We start from the raw sequence: 17,541 nt of genomic DNA on the forward strand, positions 1-17,541 counted from the left end.
TATATTATTTATTATTTTTTAATAGTTTGAGTGGATTCATTGTTGGTGGGTGTGGAAGGGGTTATGACAATGCCATGATCTTTCAAATACTTCAGACAATGCTCAGCAATGGTTGAAGTTGCTTTTGAATCGGCAACTTGACTGCAATAATCATAGATCAATTTCACATCGTCCAAATTGTTGCACTTGACAGCAATCAGATAGGCTGCCTTAAATCTATTGCAGAGAAGGCAAGCTCTAACTTTCTTGGAATCGTTTCTCAATTTAGCAATGAATTTTTCAGCATTCTTTTCGTCGTTCATTTCTTTGATGCACAACTTGATGATATTGTTAATGATAACATCCCAATCTTCATCGCTTATCGGAGTTCCCCTTATTTGTTTAAGGAGATTTTCAATCATTGGAATTTGCTTCTTTCGCACTAGTCCACACAGTATTCGAATATATAACTTTACAATTGGCAAATGATACTCAGAGGCAATCCTAAATGAAAGATCAAAGGATTGAGTCATGAGATATTCGGTAATTTCACACTTTCCTTTGGCCGAGTCGAACAAACTTAATCTTGTATTTGTGGTTGGACTCACAATATTTCCAAATTTCTTTGTGACTTCCATCTGAAGATTAATTGTTTTGATGTATCTAGAAATTTCATCTGGCTTCAATACTTGTTTTTGTTGTATGTCATTAGAATCGTGTGATGAAATATTTTGTAAACCTTGAATGAAATGTTTTTTTGCACCATCTAAATGGGCCAATTGAGTGGTTTGATCTTCGCTCTTTAGAAAGAGTCTAATTTTAGTTAATCCAGCTCTAATGTTATCATCCATGAATACTTGAAAATCGTATAATAAATTAAGAGATTGATTTTGGTTTAGAAACTTGCAGGTGGCAGTCAAGTAAGGATAACACTTGTTCAAAGTATTGTCATACTGTCGAATAACATTTTGCAAAAATGACATCAATCCATGTTTGACACAGTATTGAACAATGACATCCACAAATAGCCCTTGTGGCATTTGTTTTTTAAATAAATACAGCACTGCAGCGTCAATTTTGCCATTTCTTACTAGAAATGAAAGATAAACATCACTTGAGCCAAAATGTTTGATATAATATTGAGCTTCTCTCATTCTTTCTTCGTCAAGATGAGTATGAAGAGAAGATTGTGGATCATGTTTATCTTGATTGGTTGGTTCATCATTCTTCTTTTTCTTTGAAGGAGAGTTGGATGTGGCTAGTGATTCCATAGCAGCTTCTTTCAGCTTGTCACTCATCTTTTGATCAATGGCTACTACCGAAGGAGTACCTTCCAGAATTGCAAGTATTCTGTTTAAGAGCTGCTGCTTTTGTTGAGGTGTTAATGCTTTTGAGAGAAATGTAATTTCACAACACTCAATAAAACATTGCTACTTACTTTGACAATATTTTAACTTTTCTCTTGCTTGTTTGTACTTGCCAAGTGTCAGCAATGTAATGCCCCACTGAGTCCAAACTGGATCACTTTCAATTTGACATCGAGTTGCCACGTTAAGTGCAAGGTTCAAATGATCCAATTGAATAAGAGTATCACGAATTTGTCTAGCCCTATTTTGCTGACTCAAATCACTCAAAGAGATACTTCCAATATTGCAATTCTGGTAAATAATTTGCTTCAAAATCTCAACATGAGAGAGAATGGTATCACATAAACCTAACCTTTCATGAGATTCTGCATCTTTGCTGAAACATATTTTTGCATATCTAACGATCTGACCAACCAATGAAATTCTATTAGTTCTTGATAGGTGCTGAGATTTGCTAATTTCATCACAAAGTGACAAAATTGAGTCTCCAGCCAGCTTGTAATCTTTACAAATGTCAAGAATTGATTTTGCAAGTAAAATGCTTGGAGCTTGTGGAAAGGTGAAATATTTTCTGATGGCAGCATTATGTTCTTCATTGTCACTACTAAACGTGCGTGATGTCTTTTTCTTGGCCTCTTCTTGGAAAACAAGATCAAAGTTTTTCAAAGAGAGAGCTTTCAAGCCATATTCTACAAGTAAACGATCCTCTCTGAGCTCTGGAATTTCGGATAGTATCTTGGCCACTCTTCCAATTTCATTGAGAATAATTAAATTTTCAATGATCAGTGTGGGTTTAAGCAACAAGTGTCCTAATTTCTTCTTGTTTTCGTCATCAAGCAACCTTATAACCTTCATTCCTATCAAAGTTGCTTCATATGAGTGTATTTGCTCTGGTGTAAGCAACTCCTTGAAAGAACTGAGAATAAATTCACAAACAAACATCTTGTTTTCATAAATATCCAATCTCAAGAGCACGTGTTTGCAAACCGATAGAGCATTTTCTGGGCTCAGTCTCGATAATGCTTGCATTACCTTTGTCCTTATCTTGTCCGTGATGGTGTTAACTTGAAGCATGTACAGACAATATTCTTGTTCAATGTGAATTGTCACGGATTCATAGGTTTCACCGCCCGAGTTGCTGGAGTTTTGGGAAACCCCCTCTAATAGATTTTTTGCAGCACGTCTCGCCAAGTCAAATTCGCATTCAGTAATTAGATCTGAAATAAATCTGTAGGGATTGTTATCACATACTTCCTTCATTTCAACCCATGATTCATAATTTTCTTTCAGCTCTGAAGACATGACTTGTTTAAATATGTAAAGCCTTTCAAGAATTCTGCTTGACTTTTCATAGAGTTTTAGCTTGGTCTTATCATTAATAAAGTAGCTTGTACACATTTTTATCAATTCACTGTGGTTGACGTGCCATGATTATTGTACTTGAAATGATCTGAAAATAAAAACTAGGAACTTACATGCAGACATCAATATCCCATTCTTCCATGTATACCTCAATCAAGGAAAAAGCCAGTTCTTTGTCTTTGATCTTTGAAATCAATGAGTGACATGTTCTATGATCATTTTGACACTCAATATACAATTTTAACAAAAAGTCAGGAGTAAAATTGGCCAATCCTTTTTCGGCCAATTGAAGTGCATGATCATAGTCATCAATCTCAATTAAATTTTGAATAATCTAAACAAAATGTTGATAAAGGTATAAATCACAAAATTTGTTAACTTACAGTAAGATAGAGAGAGTCATCATTCTCTGGGCCAATGGCAGTCGCATTGAACTTCTTCAACGCCTTTCGAATATCAACCTGTTTAGAGAAAATAAAAGCATCTTTGATAGGTTCAATCTTCTTCTCTATCCAACGATTTAAAATATCATAACGTTTGCAGTTACCAGAAATTAATTCCAGAACATCTTGATTTGCAGTTGAAAAATCAGTGAAATATAGAGCGGACAAGCTTCCTACAATTTCAGATTTCGATGAAATAAACTTTGCTAAGTTCAATGAAATGCTAATGGTTTGTTTCTGTTTGTTCATGTTAGCTGACTCTAGAATAAATCCTAACAAATGTATTCTATTTTCTTCTGACAATTTTTGGGCGGTGACATCTGATAGATAATAGAATCGAGTCAATTCTATTCAAATACTTACAATCTTCGTTTTCAAACACTAATTCTGATAGTACACGAGATAATCCCTTTCTGAGCAAGGAAAATGTACCCAATGGGTCGTTGTCATCTGTGGCGGACAAAATCTTATGGCTCTCTAATATTTTTGCCAGTACGTAAGAGATATAACTGTATCTTTCATTTCTATTTTTCAAATTTTCTATTAGGTTTGCAATGTCAATATTCTCTAATGTTCTTTTGTTTTCTGCTAAGCAAAGTGCTTTAAGTGAATAAGACTTGGTTCTTTCAAGTTCAATATTTTGCTTGAGTTTTTCTAAGTTCTTTTCGTTATTATAATTAAATATCTTGCTGAATACTCTGTAAATTGGTCCTTGATAAGGAAATTCCAAATATTCGTTTAACATGTCAAGCAAAGGTGTTCTTCTTCTTTCCAAAATTCTTAATTTCTTGATCAAGGATTGATAGCACTCTTTGCTTTCTGTTCGTAGAGCAAACAGTAGATCGAAGAGTATCACAAAATTTGGCAGCTGTTCAATTATTTGTTGCACATGTATCTCCTTATCATGTTCAGTATGGATGGCATGCATAAGCTCTGCATTGGTCACTTTAGTTTGATACTCCAGACCTAAGCCAAACCTTGAAATAATATCCTTAGCTTGTCCAAAAAGATTTTTCTTCATAGCTACAATAAATAATACTGAAGGAGAGGCGGTCCATAGCTGCACAAAATGAGACTGAGAAACGTTAGAGGCTTTTTCTATATCTGTCACAAATAATTTGACAAGGTTAAATCTCCAGAGGCCTTCATCCAAAATATTTTGAAACCTTTGCAATCGATATTCTAGACTTGTATCAAACTTTTCGTTCGTAATCTCTACAACTCTTTGTTTTAAAAATGTTAATAAACTACCCAAAATGGTTGGTGACACAATATGTCTTTGTTCGCTTGTATAAATTGATGTAGCCTGCTTCAGCGTATCTGAATTCTTGGTAAACAGGATTTGAAATACTGTTTCCAACACACTCAATCGATATTCCAGTTTGGGGATATTCAAAATAGAGTTTTCGAGGCTTTTCAGGGAGTTCACAACAGAAGGCGTTTTGTTTCTCACCAACAAGAGAGTCTCACGGACAGCAAAATATGCTCTGATAAGTATTACATCAATAACTTTCTCTGATTCCTCTGAATCGGATAGAGTTGGACGATTTCTTACCAGCTCAATAAGATCATTCTCTCGAATGGCAGGAATCCAAGGCATCAGTAAGTACAAAACGCTATGCTTGGGAATATACTCAATTACTAAATTTGCTATATCCTTCTTGTCCGAACCTTTGAAATCAATGTCAGTCATTTTCTTGAATTTGGAAATCTTGACCAACTCTTTCGCTTGCTTCTTTTCACTACTGCTCATAGACCTATTTGCCTCTAGAATAAGCTCAGAGGCATTTGTGGAAAAGTCAATGAAATATGCGAGCTCATTGCATGTAAACTCAATCCATGGATCGTGAGTAAAGGATCCGGTAACAGGTTGTGTTGTCCAAAGCTTGTCGATGACCAATTTTAAATTGTGCACGTCACACTTCAGCTCGTCCCAGCTTAATAGTAACACTAATGGGCGTAATCTACTGAAATTATCATGATTCAGCAAGGCAGCCAAGTCGTCAAACTGTTTGCTTCTAATTAAATCTAATGCCTTGGTCAGTCTACTCTCAAAAACGTGGCTATTTGTCACTCGCACGAACTCAATATAATTTATCCAGAATGTTTGATTATTTACAGGTTTGGAAACAGCACCTTCTTGTCCTGAAAGAATTTCTTCTTCGATCTGACAGAAATATTTGAGCATTTTACACTCCAAGGATGAAGAGTTCAATGTTGTGTCGCTAAAAATTAGTGATTCATATATGAGATCAACAAGCATTAATTCAGAACGAGAGCTCAGTTGTAAATTCTTTTTGGCTATTAAAGTTGTAAGAATTGTTTTTAGCATTTTTGAAATGGTGACGTCTTCACACCAATTACTTGGCATAAATCGTAGCAGGTAAGCAGCTTTTTCAAACTCTTCGTTATTAAGTAGTTGATTGATTTTTTCTATCAAAATGTATCTGTTGTTCACACACTCCAATACATCCTTTTCCAGATATGATGCTAAATGAGGGCATTTGTCATACATTTCACTTAATAGATCAAGTATTGAATCCTCGATTTGTTGTGTCACAGGGTTGGTAGAATAATGCAAGGAGAGAGTGGAGATATAATTTTGATCCTTCATTTGTTTTCTTCTCGATAGAAACCTAAAAGCATAGATATTCTTCATTTGACTAACGATATCTGCTGAAAATTTTTCTGATAATTTAAAAGTATTTACACAACAATCGAGTAAAGTTTCAAATGATAAAATTTCTGTGCTGTACTTCTTATGATCAGTGATTGTGCAGCTTTTGGATTGTAATAATTCAGTGTACACACAATAGCAAAACCACTTGAAACGAGAAGTGACATAATTCTTCGGATGTTTCAAATTGTCAATACAGTGATTCAATAAGAATAACGCATCTGATTGTGAAATATTATTAAAATATTCAATCATCAAGGCTCTTGCCAGTTCATATTGATGCACGGAAAGAAAATTCAGTAAACATGTTTTTAATTTTTCGTTTTCGTTTTCGTACAAGAATGGATACGAAGATGGATGAGTGTTGATCTGATGATGAAAATCACTTTCCGAATGAGAAGCCGACCATGAAGAAGCAGCTGCCGGTTTGGGAGGATCAAACAGAGGCTCTTCTGCTCGAAAAAGGCTCATTTTTTAGTGTCTTGGTTATGTGGTTCGGACGAGTTGTGCAATTCCTTTCCCGCATGAAGAAGAGAGCGCTAGTGAGGCTCTCAAACAGATTCCAAGTTTCTCAATTCCAAATTGGTGGTTGAATCATTATTTCAATAAATACCTTATAACGCTTTCATCAAATTGAATGTACAGTCTTTTACGTTATCTCTATAGATCTCGAAATACTCTTTTTTCAGTGTGAAGATATCGCATTACCCATTCATCATCATAACTGGTGAATGAAGAAGAAGTGACCAATAAAAAGAAAATGATATTTTTATGATGAATAATCCGTAAAAAAAATGCCACCCGCAACCATCAAGACTGATATTTGTTTGAACGTTTACGATTTGCAGGTAGGTGGAGGGTCGTTAGTGATGATCTCTCATAAATATTATTATTATTGCTCGGAAATAGGATAATAACACACTGTATGTGTATGGACTTGGAATCTATCACAGCGGATTGCAAATTGGAGCTACTGAATTTACTTTCGGAAGAGAAGGATGCTTTAGTCATGAACCAAAGAAGGCTCCTATGGTTCCACTGAGAGAATCAATTTATTTGACAAGTGTAGAACTTCCAAGAGACAGAATTATGGCTATCGTTGATGAAGTGTCAAAAGAATTCAACAAATTGCGATATCATTTGCTTGATAGAAATTGCAACCATTATGCTAAGGCTTTGTATGAAAGAATATTAGACAGATGCGGCAGACAGGTGAAAGAATCAGCAGTTCCTATCCCTGCATATGTCAATCGAAGTGCATGGTGGGGTTCAAAGCTGAAGTGCTTGATGCCTCCACAATTGTTAAACACACCTGTCCCCTCATCTGCCGAAGGAACTGAGGCTGGTGACGAGGCCCCTTCATTTACAGCATTTCAGGGTAGCGGCAGGACGCTAAGTGGAAAAACTGTGACAACAAATGACAAGAAAAACAAGGGATTTTTCTCTTCTCTTTTTTCAAAAGACGATACCAAAGAATCTGAGATGAAATATTATGAGAAAAATGAAGAAAAAGGAAATACTCTAAATAGAAGAGAGAAACTGTTAATGGCTGCAGAGAAAAGACTATCCAATAAGGCACAAATATCTTCTGATTAAGCATGACTGTACTTCTAACTGTCTGTAAATAGGTTAACTGTTCTTAATTTATTCTCGTACTAAAAACCAAATGAGTTCTCATTAAATGTCTTTAAAAACCATTTGTTTATTCTGTTGCTGTTGGGATGGTGGTTGCTGATGATGAATGATGTTGTTGGTGGATATTGTTAAGGCTGATGTGGTTGTTGATGATGGCTGTTGTGAATAAATGGTATTTTGTTGTAAGGCTGATGATTAATTTTGGTTGATCATGCTATAGTTGGTTTTGTGGGTCTCTAAAGAATTCCAAATAATGGACTAACGGATATTTAAATATTATACTCTTGTCTAAGTTTGAGGGTTATATCTTCTGGAATTGTAGATAAAAATGATGACCATGCTTGTTCACCCATGCCTTGCTTGAAACCTTGAAGAATGGTAATAAATTCATGCTTTAGCTCTGCACTTGGATCAGGGCAATTCGAAATGGCATCTAGAACAAATGGGAAATGAGTAATGGCACCTTGTGGATTTTCTCTAACGATAGCACACAATCCAGCATATCCATGCTCTCTTTCTGTTTTGTTTCTGGCCTTTGTTAATCCCATACACAAGTTTTTGCAAATTGTTGGTAATTGTGTAGAAACTATCTTTGGACAAACCAATCCTATTCTGCCGATAGAAACGCTAAGATTTTCGACTAAAGTGGCATAAGTGGTTGACGAGTTGAGAATTGGAATCATTTTAGCCAGCATTTCAGTAGCATAAGGAGTGATATCAGTACCAATCCTGAGTGTAATCTCACCAAGTGCCCAGCAAGAATTGCTACACACAGATGCAGTTTTAGGATTGAGATTGGCAATCATAATAGGCAAAAATTCTGAAAGTGCTCCCCGAAGATATTCAACGCTTTCTTTCGCAAGATCTCCAATGACACCCAATGCGCTTTGTCTTACTTCTGGAATTTTGTCCTTAATACATAAAAATAAAACGTTTAACAACTCTGGTCCAGTAAGAATTAAAGAAGTGGCTGATGTTCCTAAACCTTCCAATATTCCTCCAATTAGATCAAGAGCACAAATGACAAAATCCTTATCAGCCTCTTCTGGATTCTTGGTCTCCATTGCATATGTGTTTTGAATAATTCTGAGACATCTTTGGAATACTGGAGCAGCAAAAGATTGGAATCCAGATTGAAGAGCAGTCGAGACACCTGTTAAACATTCAAGGAGTGGTAACAAGTCCTTATCATCGTCAGATAATGAGTTCCATTTGGTAATGAGTGGTGGAATAATCAGTTGGATAAACACTGGCTTATTCAAATGAGCTCCAACAGAGTCAGACAATGTTCTGATAGCATCATATAAAATAAATACGTTTTTCTTTTGATAGATTTGGAACGCGCTCGCAATGGTTTCCAACACTGGCTTAAGATAAGGAATTAAAAGAGTCTTAGCATGGTCTTCAAGTGTTGCAAATGCAGAACTTGCTGCTTCTTGAACGACCTTGTTCTTGTCTAACATTTTCTTGAGAATGGCTGCTAGTACTGGTTCAAAGTATCTATCCAATGGTTGTTCTACAATCCATCTGGAGTATCTACTCAAACTCCAGCATGTAATATTTCTAACTAAAGGTTTATCATCGTCGATTAAAGTGAGCATGTATGGAATTAATTTAGGAAGATGTTGCAACATTCCAGTCATGCATCCTTCTGATATTGCTCCTAATGCCAAAATTGCGCTTTCTTTAACTGGCCAAGGCATCTCTGGAGACATCTTTTTCTCAATTTGAGGTAATAGGAATGGGAGAATAGAAGAGCCAAAAATGTTAGACAATAAATCAAGAGAAGTAGCAGCACATTTTCTCAAGCTCCAATCATCTCCTCCATTTTCTTCATCCCAATCTTCATAGTCTTCATCATCCTCGTCGTATTGGCCCTCCTCTTCGATTGTGTCTTTTGGTTTCACATGATATACTGAAGGATCAATATCAGACTCTCTATCTGGTCTTTCCGAGTCATGTAAAAGAGATTGTTGTTCAAATTCAGAGTATTGCATCTTTTCTAACAAAACAGGAACCAACTGAGGCAAATAATTTTGGAGAATTGGATAAAATTGTTGACACGAGTTCTTTGGATCAAGATCCAACAAAACAGTCCAGAACTCACATGCCTCCAAAGCAAGAGTTTCATCCTCAGAAGATATGCAATGGATGATATATTCGAAAACAGTTGAAATTGCGTTTCTTAAAAATTCAGGAGTATCCAATAGCATGACAAATGCACGACATGAATATTTTCGAAGAACGACTGCATTTTCGTTTGCAATGTTGAATAGGTTTTTGAGGAATGAGTCCATATTATTCAATAAGTGTGTTGGGAGTGGGTCCAATTGGAAAAAGTGAAGTATTGATCCTAAAGCATCTCTTTTCACATTTTCTGAAGGATATTCCAAAAATCTAATTAAAGTAGGAATTAGATATGCCAGTTGGTCGGCATAAGATCCAACAAATTGAGAATAGTTATCCTCACAAACTTTGGACATACAATCCATCACACCACTGATCAGTGTAACATTATTCGTGTTGTTTGTAAGGATTGAAACAAGTTGAGAAATGCATGTTGGCCAAGCTTCAACAGTATCCCAGTATAGAATAAAGGATATAAGAGTTCCAGCAGTCGATCGAATGAATTGAATTTCATCACCGAGGGCTTCCAAAAGTAATAATTTCAAGTGGTCCTTTGCAGCATCTTGAAGAGTTACTAATTTTTGTTTCAAATTGGCCTTCAAAATCAGACCAGCAGCTTGTCTGATTGCAGGTTCAATGTCTTTGCATCTAACGAAAATATGAACCAAATAAATATTAAAGTCGGGAACGTTATTGTTGAGTTCATTCATTTTCTTGGTACATTCCCGTTGAATTTGAGTATTTCCCTTCCTGCTGTTAGCGAGAAGTTCCATCACTTCAAGAAGACCACGTTGATCAGGTGTCCATGTACTCATTGTTGTTTGAATATAAAAAGAATATAAAAAGAGAATATATGATGATGATGATGAGAAGTATTGATGAAGGATTTAGCTTGAAGAGCCGTGCGTACGAACTATCTACTACGAATGCTTTGAAACTCTGAAAATAGCACAACAATCCGGATTACCGTTGCTGTTGAATGAATTCTCACTGGTTGTAATCAAGTCAGACCAACAACACACAATGTTGCTACTCTATATAAATCAATTTTGAAAAGAGAATTAAAATTGATGAGAAGAGAGATTGAAAAATCCAAAAACCCTTCGTGCTCGGCTTTTTGTTCGTGAAGAAGAGAGAAAATTTCAACAACAACAACAACAACAACGAAGGACACAAAGGATTCAAAATTTTTTTGTTCCAATTTTTCATTCAACCTTCAGAAGGTCAGACACAGGTTTTACAATGTGTTCGAACAAATATTTCACACAATTTTCGTTTGTTGAAGAGTTTGGGGTTCTCGATGAGGAAGAGAGAACCATTCACACACAGTAAAAGATGGGCATGTCGCATTCGAAAGTGGCTCTCTTGAATGATCTTAGGGTTGTCCATTTGTGTGGTAGAAAAGTATAAATATACTCGCTCATGCTCATTCAAACATTCAAATCATAATAGCATCGTTATTGCAAAAACTGATACAACACCACGGGTGGTAAGCTAGGTGAAGAAGTCAATGGATTTCTCCATCCACATTGCCACTTATTTCCTTTGTGTGACAAAAACTTATCTGTTGGAGCTTTTTCTCCTGCATGTCTAAAAAAGAGGCGATCAGAAACGATGGATTTACAGTTTCGAAGCACTGGATTCTCTCGACAATCTTCAAATTCACCCAATAAACAAGATTGAATCATTACATCATGTGGTAATGGTCGAATACTTCCATCTTCATTCTTAAATAATCTTCCATTTTCAAAGGTTGGATCTTTTCTAAGAACTTGAGACAAATGAGGAAGAACTGAACTGTTGATTAATATGGAACTACCTCCAGTACCCATAAATATTCCACATAAATTTTCAGGATATTGAATTTGTGAAATTTGAAGTAATTGAATTAATTTTTTCATGTGATTTTCACACACTGGAAAATCATCTTCCAATAACAAGATGAAACTCTTGTCACGTACTCGTTTCTCATCTCCATGATAAATTTTCAATAAACGATAATAACTCTCTCTCAATAAGGAAGCAACATGATGAGTTTGTTTAAAAACCACTGGAGCATCTTTGAGAGGAAAGTAAAATTCCTTATAACTGAAATACAACGGAATGGATTCTGAAATGAAAGGTTCTAATTCAATGGTTTCATTTGGAAGTTTGGCTTTTCGTTTGAATTGATCAAAGTAGGTTTGATTTCCCACAAATTCGAAAATTTCTTCTTCATCCTCTTCGGCCTCGACTTGTTCTCTCAATAAAGTTTCATTAATCCATCCTTTTTGTTTAATAAATTGAGAAATGGAGTATCGTGATTGTTTTCTTAAATCATCCATAAATTCATAAAGATTGACATGTTCAGATCCATGATGATTCAAAATAAAGAATTCAAAAAGAAGATTTGAGGAGAGAATATTGGTTGAAAAATGGTTGTCATCATTGTGCCTAGTTGTAGCAGTGGTAGCACCTGGATGAATGAATGATTGATTGGATTGTATCCATAAATGTTCCAACTCATTGGCAATCGGAAAAGATTGTCTCTGTGAGTTCTTTATCACGTGACATGTATCGTGGAGCAGTCAGAAGTGAAATTGTAATATGGATTGGATACGATTGATTGGAATCTTTGTTGGTTAATGTTGTTGTTGTTGATTGTGTCATGATTTGTGTCAAGTGGTTGTTACTATTCAAATTCCGAAGGTGATGTGAAATGGCAATAGCAGAGAGAAACAACACAAAGATCGTGAATCGTTTGATGATTGTTGACATTTTTAAAATTGTTTATTCATCATCTTCAAAATCGTCTTCATCCTGCATGGCATCATTGTCATCCTCTTCTTCCTCATCGCCTTCATCATCAAAGGACCCCTTAGATTTCATCTTTTGCTCTTCTTTATCCAAGAGTTCTTCGAGCCTCTTTTCTTCATCACTAAAATCTTCATCATTTTCCATGTCACCAAACCATCCCTTCTTATTTTCTTCTTTCCAGTCCCTTCAAGATTTCATCATCACGTTCAACATCGTCATCATCAATAACGTCATAATCATCCTCTTCATCACCTCTTGGTTTCTTCTTGTTGTATGATGCTTGAATCATCTCAACAATTTCTTCATCGCTGTCATCTGCATTATCCACGATGGTAAATTTCTTTGCCTTAGATTTGGTGATTGATGTTGAGATGTTGTCTGATGTTCCAAAATCAACTTTTGCATATCCTCCAATTGAAAGCAAAAGATCCAATCTTCCAGAAAGATCCATTAAGGCTGGAAGCATTCTCAATCTTGTATCAATTGAGTGATAAATTGGTGATAATCTTTCAATGATGTCCCTCTGTGACATGATATGTGAAGTATGATTAACCAACAGTGATCGTAACCAGTAGATTAGTGTATCTCTTGTCTGTGAAAAATCTCCATACAGTTCAATAATAACGTCTAGTAACTTGATTGCATATGTCGAAGAAAGATTTTGGACTGTGGATTCAATTAAATCAAAATCGGAATGAGATAAGCATTTGGCAATCATTCCTACATCGTGGCTCTTTAGTGCAGTGATAAGAGATGAATTCAATTTCATAACTGGAACTCCCGACTCAGAAAGTGTCATTTCTTTCTTGGTTGATGTTGTTTGTTGTTGTGAAAGAATATCTTGGAATGTCTTTTGTCCGTCAGATTTTGAGAGACCTTGAGCAAATCGGGCATTTGGAGTCTCCATATTTGCACTTCCTAAAACAATATTGCTCGAAAAAGCACTTCCCTTAGATCCAATTAATTTATCCTTTGAACCAGCAACAATTGGTTGATCATCAATCACCAATTCCTTTTCAGTGAACAAAAAGCCTTCTTGATCTTTTTCATTGGATGAGTAGTCCAGAATTTGAATATTAGGGAAAAGAGGAGAGCCCATTGCAAGAACTAAACGACACTCATCAATGAATTTAGCTGAAATGACCTTTCCAAAACCTTTAGATTGGTGACACTTGACAGTGGCCTTTGAAGCTATTTCATAGGAGGAATTATCTGCAGGTTTCAGTCTAAACAAAGTTAATAGTCCCGAATGTGACACTGCAAGAATGTCCAAGTATTTTTTGGATCGATAGAATCCATCAATAGCGATTACATTTCCATCCAATGTTAATACCTTATTAGGAGCAATTAAATCCGATGAGCTAGAAGATGTGCTCATTAATTGTTCAATAAAATTAGAAGTGTTCAATCCATGTGTATGAGTACTGGCCATAACGTTGCTCAAATTATATAAGTTGACATATCTATCATCGTTGGATCTAGTCAAGAGTAAATCGGAATGAATAAATACTGTTTGGTGTGCACCATTCTCATGGCCTTGAAAATCACAAACTCGTTGTTGAGTATTGACTTGAAATAATTGAGTTTTTCCTGCGTTCGCAATAGCAAAAACATCAGCTCCGTTCAAATGTCCACAATTATCACTCAAACAAGTAATATCTTCGAAACAAATCTTGTTTAAATCTACTTTGGTGTTGTTAGATTTAACTAGAAAGTGAGTTCCTGCAATTAGATTCGGAGAAAGGGCTGCAAATATTCTGTTACCATCGGGACAATTTACATTTAAAATTGGAGAGCCAGATGATGCTGGTGCTAATTGAATACTCTTTACAACTCTTCCTCTTTCGGTATCAAAAGCAATAACCTTTCCATCCATTGTACCAGAAAGGATATATGATTTGTTTGGTTTCTTTCTCTTCTTTTCATCTTCGCTGAGTCCCAAATTACTAGTGAGTGAAATCCAACTCATTGAAGAAAATTTTGTTTGTAAATCAAGAGGAAGTGTTAATTGCAACAAGAGTTGAGAATTCTCTCCGGAATATACATTAATTTGATTTTTGCTTTGAGATAGAGTTGCAAAGTTGCAAATACTTCCATTGTTGTTGGGTTCCCAACACACTCCGAATGATGTCGATGTTGTTGGAGTGGATGATGAATCTTGTTGCATGATGATGAGATGCGGATGGATTTTTTTATTGTCGCAAACTTTTTGTTTTCAACTTTTTTGTTGACACACTCATTTGATTCACTTGAAGAGCTGAACAATGAGAGCTCTCAGCTGTTTCTCTTTGTCTGAGGTCTCGGACGGTCTCATCACACTATCCATTTCCTTGTTGGTTTTAGCAATTTCTTCCTTAACCTTTTTCTCTAAAAGAGAGCACTCGGTTAAGTCCTTGGTTTCTGAACACAAAGAATTTGTAAACTATTTGTCATTCAGAAAAATATTACTTACTCAATAAAGACAACCTTTCTTTGTGCAGCTCGTGTTCAGTTTTTCTTCTTGCGTCTAGCTCTTGATGCTTTTGAGCATAACTGGCCATGTCTTGTTGGAATTTTGTGTATGTAGCTCTCATTTTCTTTGCAAGTCTCATTTGTGACTCTTCAATTTCCAGGACGCTTTGTTTGTAACAGGTTGCTAAGGCCTCTCTTTCTTTCAACCTATTTTTCTTTGTGTCATTTATCATCTTCTTAATCTTCTCAGCACAAGCTTGTTTTATGGCCTCAATCTTTCTATTTTTCTTTTCTTGCTGCTTCTTAATGATTGTGGACATCATTGCTGCAACCTCGCTCGAAAAGTCATCGTCGTCATCCAAAGCATCTTCTTTCTTTCTCTTTGTTCCTTTTTTCTTGGCTTTGACTGGAGTTTTTTCCAATTCCATATTTGTATCATCCAGATTAAATCCTCCAAAAGTGGTGTCTATCTCACTAGGTTCTTCAAAAAGCCTTCGTGGTACAAGAGGTGATCTTTCGGTGTCGTGGGACATTGTGTCAAGATCATCAAGTACAGAGTTAGAGACAGTAGTACTAGTGGTTGCGGTGGAGAATGCATCTGAGAAGCCAAGAAGAGGCCTGTCGAAAATATTTTCCCAGTCAGACACCCTATCGTTATTAGCCACAGAGGATGTGTCATCTCTTTGCTTTTCAATTTCTGGTATTGGTGAGGTGACTACTTGTTCAAGCAAATCGCCAATCTTTGTGGTAATCTCTGGTATTTCAGTAACTTGAGGAGCAATCTCAACAGATTTTGTTTTCTTTTTTGATGTTGTGGCAGCCCTTTTCTTGGATGATTGTGGTTTTTCCTTCTTTTCCGAGCTTAATGATTTGGCTCTCGACCTTAAGGATGGCTCTTTTTCATCCTTTTTCTCTTTCTTGTCCTTCACATCGCTTGTTTTTTCGGAGGCTTCTTTCTTTTGCACACTTTCATTCTTTTCCTGAGGCTGCTGAGCCTGGATGGACACCTCCTTCACAGTTTGCTTCATTTCATCCGTGGGAGGTGTAGAGGCAGAACCACTGGTTCTTAATGGAATGGCTGTAATGGAGACCTTTCTTGAGTTTGGAGTGTCACCGACAATTCCTTCAGGAATAGGTGGCTGATTCAGCAAGTCTTCTTTCTGTTTGTTTTTCTCTCTGCAAACTGATATCAAGCCTGAAATATTCTTTTTGATGAGCTGAAGTGATTCCTTGGTCATACTAATGCCAATGACTTGATCATCCTTGGTTGCGTCGTAACATCCTTCAAATCCTGCAATTTCATTGAACAGCTGTAAAATCAGCTTTTGCTGTTTATAGGAGAGCCTTAATGTTCGAATGTTTGTATATTCAAAATCAACAACATCCTTTGTTTCATCGTCTGGTTGTGGAATGAAGCAGCTCATTGATTTAGTTCCAAAATCTACCCACTCAGGGAAGCAAGTAAAAGATCCCATGTTCATTTCTGATGTCTTAATGGAATAGACAGTTCTCTTTTCTTCACTGATTTGCTCGTTCATTTCCATCACAAACGATCGAATACAATCGACAAATGTGTCATCTCCTTTGATCTTTTTAAATATCACTACGATTTTATCTGACAGATCCTCAAAGCAGCTGAACACGCTCTTGAGAGTTGAATCGCTCATATTACTCCAACTCAATAGACGAAACAGCACCTCTGTGATATTGGCTTGCAAGGTAAAATCTCCGGAACTAATTAAACTTTCTGCCAATTGATTCATGAGATGAGACTCTTGAAGAAGTACGTTCTTGTTCTCTTTTGAATGTTTTATCATTTGGTTGATGCATTCTGCGGCGTGCCTTCTCACGAAAACATCATAGCCTTTCTCTTTGACCACACGAACACAAGCAGGAATAAACTTTTCTCCAAATATTTGTTTACCTTCAACTCTCTCACATAGAGAATGTATGGTGATTAAAAAGTTGGTAAAAAGCTTTTCCCAGCCGTCCTTAATACGTGCTTCAACAGCGCTCATTTCATCCTCTGGAAGCTGATTCGTAAGGAACTTTTCAATGGCCTGGAATAAAATCATCAATGAAGAGGACAAAGAGTCAACTGAAAGAAGTTGAAGAACAGCCTCATCGTGATCAGATATGTTGGCCATCAAGCGAAGGATGACTCTAATATTGTCCACTCTAACATTCTCTTTCTCGCTTTCCTTCATTGGCGCATTAAGTTGTGATTAGGCTCTCTGGTTGAGTAGGACATGAAAGTAACTTACTTTGAGTAAGAGATCACAAAGCTTTTGGGCTTGCTCTCTGTTGAATGATGATGTATCTTGTTTACTAATATCTCCTTTCTCTTTATAATATTCTTCAAGAAGAGCGCAGGCCTTAGAGGGCGATTTGCCTAATATTTCCTCAATCTTTCAAGCATCGTCGTTATTTGAAACCGTTTTTATCGATTTGCCAGAACTTACATTCATCAGGGTATGCAATATTGTTGTTTTTTTTCAAATTGAAAAATCCCTCCAATAAAGTTTACAAGACACAGGCGATAGCCTTTCGATGAGCAAAAGGAATCTTCTTGGTGGAACCAAACGAAAAATCACTAATTTTAATCTCACTCTCATGCGAGTTTTGATCGGAAGTGCTGAACCAATTACCAAGGCGCATTTGGATATGATATTTTAGGTCATGAAGAGTCGAATGAAGAGATACA

At 36.2% G+C, this 17,541-nt stretch overlaps 6 protein-coding genes across 6 annotated transcripts; 1 reads left to right on the forward strand and 5 right to left on the reverse strand.

Moving 5' to 3' along the window:
- Nucleotides 1–11: 11 nt before the first annotated feature.
- Nucleotides 12–6,299, reverse strand: FDP41_010912 (uncharacterized protein; the record flags this gene model as incomplete). Its single annotated transcript, XM_044701262.1, has 5 exons — nt 12–1,366; nt 1,418–2,757; nt 2,822–3,042; nt 3,092–3,471; nt 3,515–6,299. The coding sequence occupies 5 exons, from the start codon at nt 6,297–6,299 to the stop codon at nt 12–14; spliced, it is 6,081 nt and encodes a 2,026-aa protein (XP_044567646.1).
- A 323-nt stretch (nt 6,300–6,622) lies between these two features.
- On the forward strand, nt 6,623–7,424 carry FDP41_010913 (uncharacterized protein; the record flags this gene model as incomplete). The annotated part of the gene is made up of 2 exons (XM_044701263.1): nt 6,623–6,676; nt 6,738–7,424. 2 exons carry the CDS (start codon nt 6,623–6,625, stop codon nt 7,422–7,424), a joined length of 741 nt encoding a protein of 246 aa, XP_044567647.1.
- Nucleotides 7,425–7,732: 308 nt separating this feature from the next.
- FDP41_010914 (uncharacterized protein) lies at nt 7,733–10,405 on the reverse strand (the record flags this gene model as incomplete). The annotated part of the gene is made up of 1 exon (XM_044701264.1): nt 7,733–10,405. The coding sequence occupies one exon, from the start codon at nt 10,403–10,405 to the stop codon at nt 7,733–7,735; it is 2,673 nt and encodes an 890-aa protein (XP_044567648.1).
- Nucleotides 10,406–11,047: 642 nt separating this feature from the next.
- Nucleotides 11,048–11,914, reverse strand: FDP41_010915 (uncharacterized protein; the record flags this gene model as incomplete). The annotated part of the gene is made up of 1 exon (XM_044701265.1): nt 11,048–11,914. The coding sequence occupies one exon, from the start codon at nt 11,912–11,914 to the stop codon at nt 11,048–11,050; it is 867 nt and encodes a 288-aa protein (XP_044567649.1).
- A 635-nt stretch (nt 11,915–12,549) lies between these two features.
- Nucleotides 12,550–14,553, reverse strand: FDP41_010916 (uncharacterized protein; the record flags this gene model as incomplete). The annotated part of the gene is made up of 1 exon (XM_044701266.1): nt 12,550–14,553. The coding sequence occupies one exon, from the start codon at nt 14,551–14,553 to the stop codon at nt 12,550–12,552; it is 2,004 nt and encodes a 667-aa protein (XP_044567650.1).
- A 78-nt stretch (nt 14,554–14,631) lies between these two features.
- On the reverse strand, nt 14,632–17,305 carry FDP41_010917 (uncharacterized protein; the record flags this gene model as incomplete). The annotated part of the gene is made up of 4 exons (XM_044701267.1): nt 14,632–14,786; nt 14,839–17,038; nt 17,102–17,245; nt 17,300–17,305. The coding sequence occupies 4 exons, from the start codon at nt 17,303–17,305 to the stop codon at nt 14,632–14,634; spliced, it is 2,505 nt and encodes an 834-aa protein (XP_044567651.1).
- Between the last annotated feature and the right edge of the window lie 236 nt (nt 17,306–17,541).

Source organism: Naegleria fowleri (assembly GCF_008403515.1).
Source record: "Naegleria fowleri strain ATCC 30894 chromosome Unknown tig7, whole genome shotgun sequence".
Lineage (NCBI taxonomy): Eukaryota > Heterolobosea > Eutetramitea > Acrasida > Naegleriidae > Naegleria > Naegleria fowleri.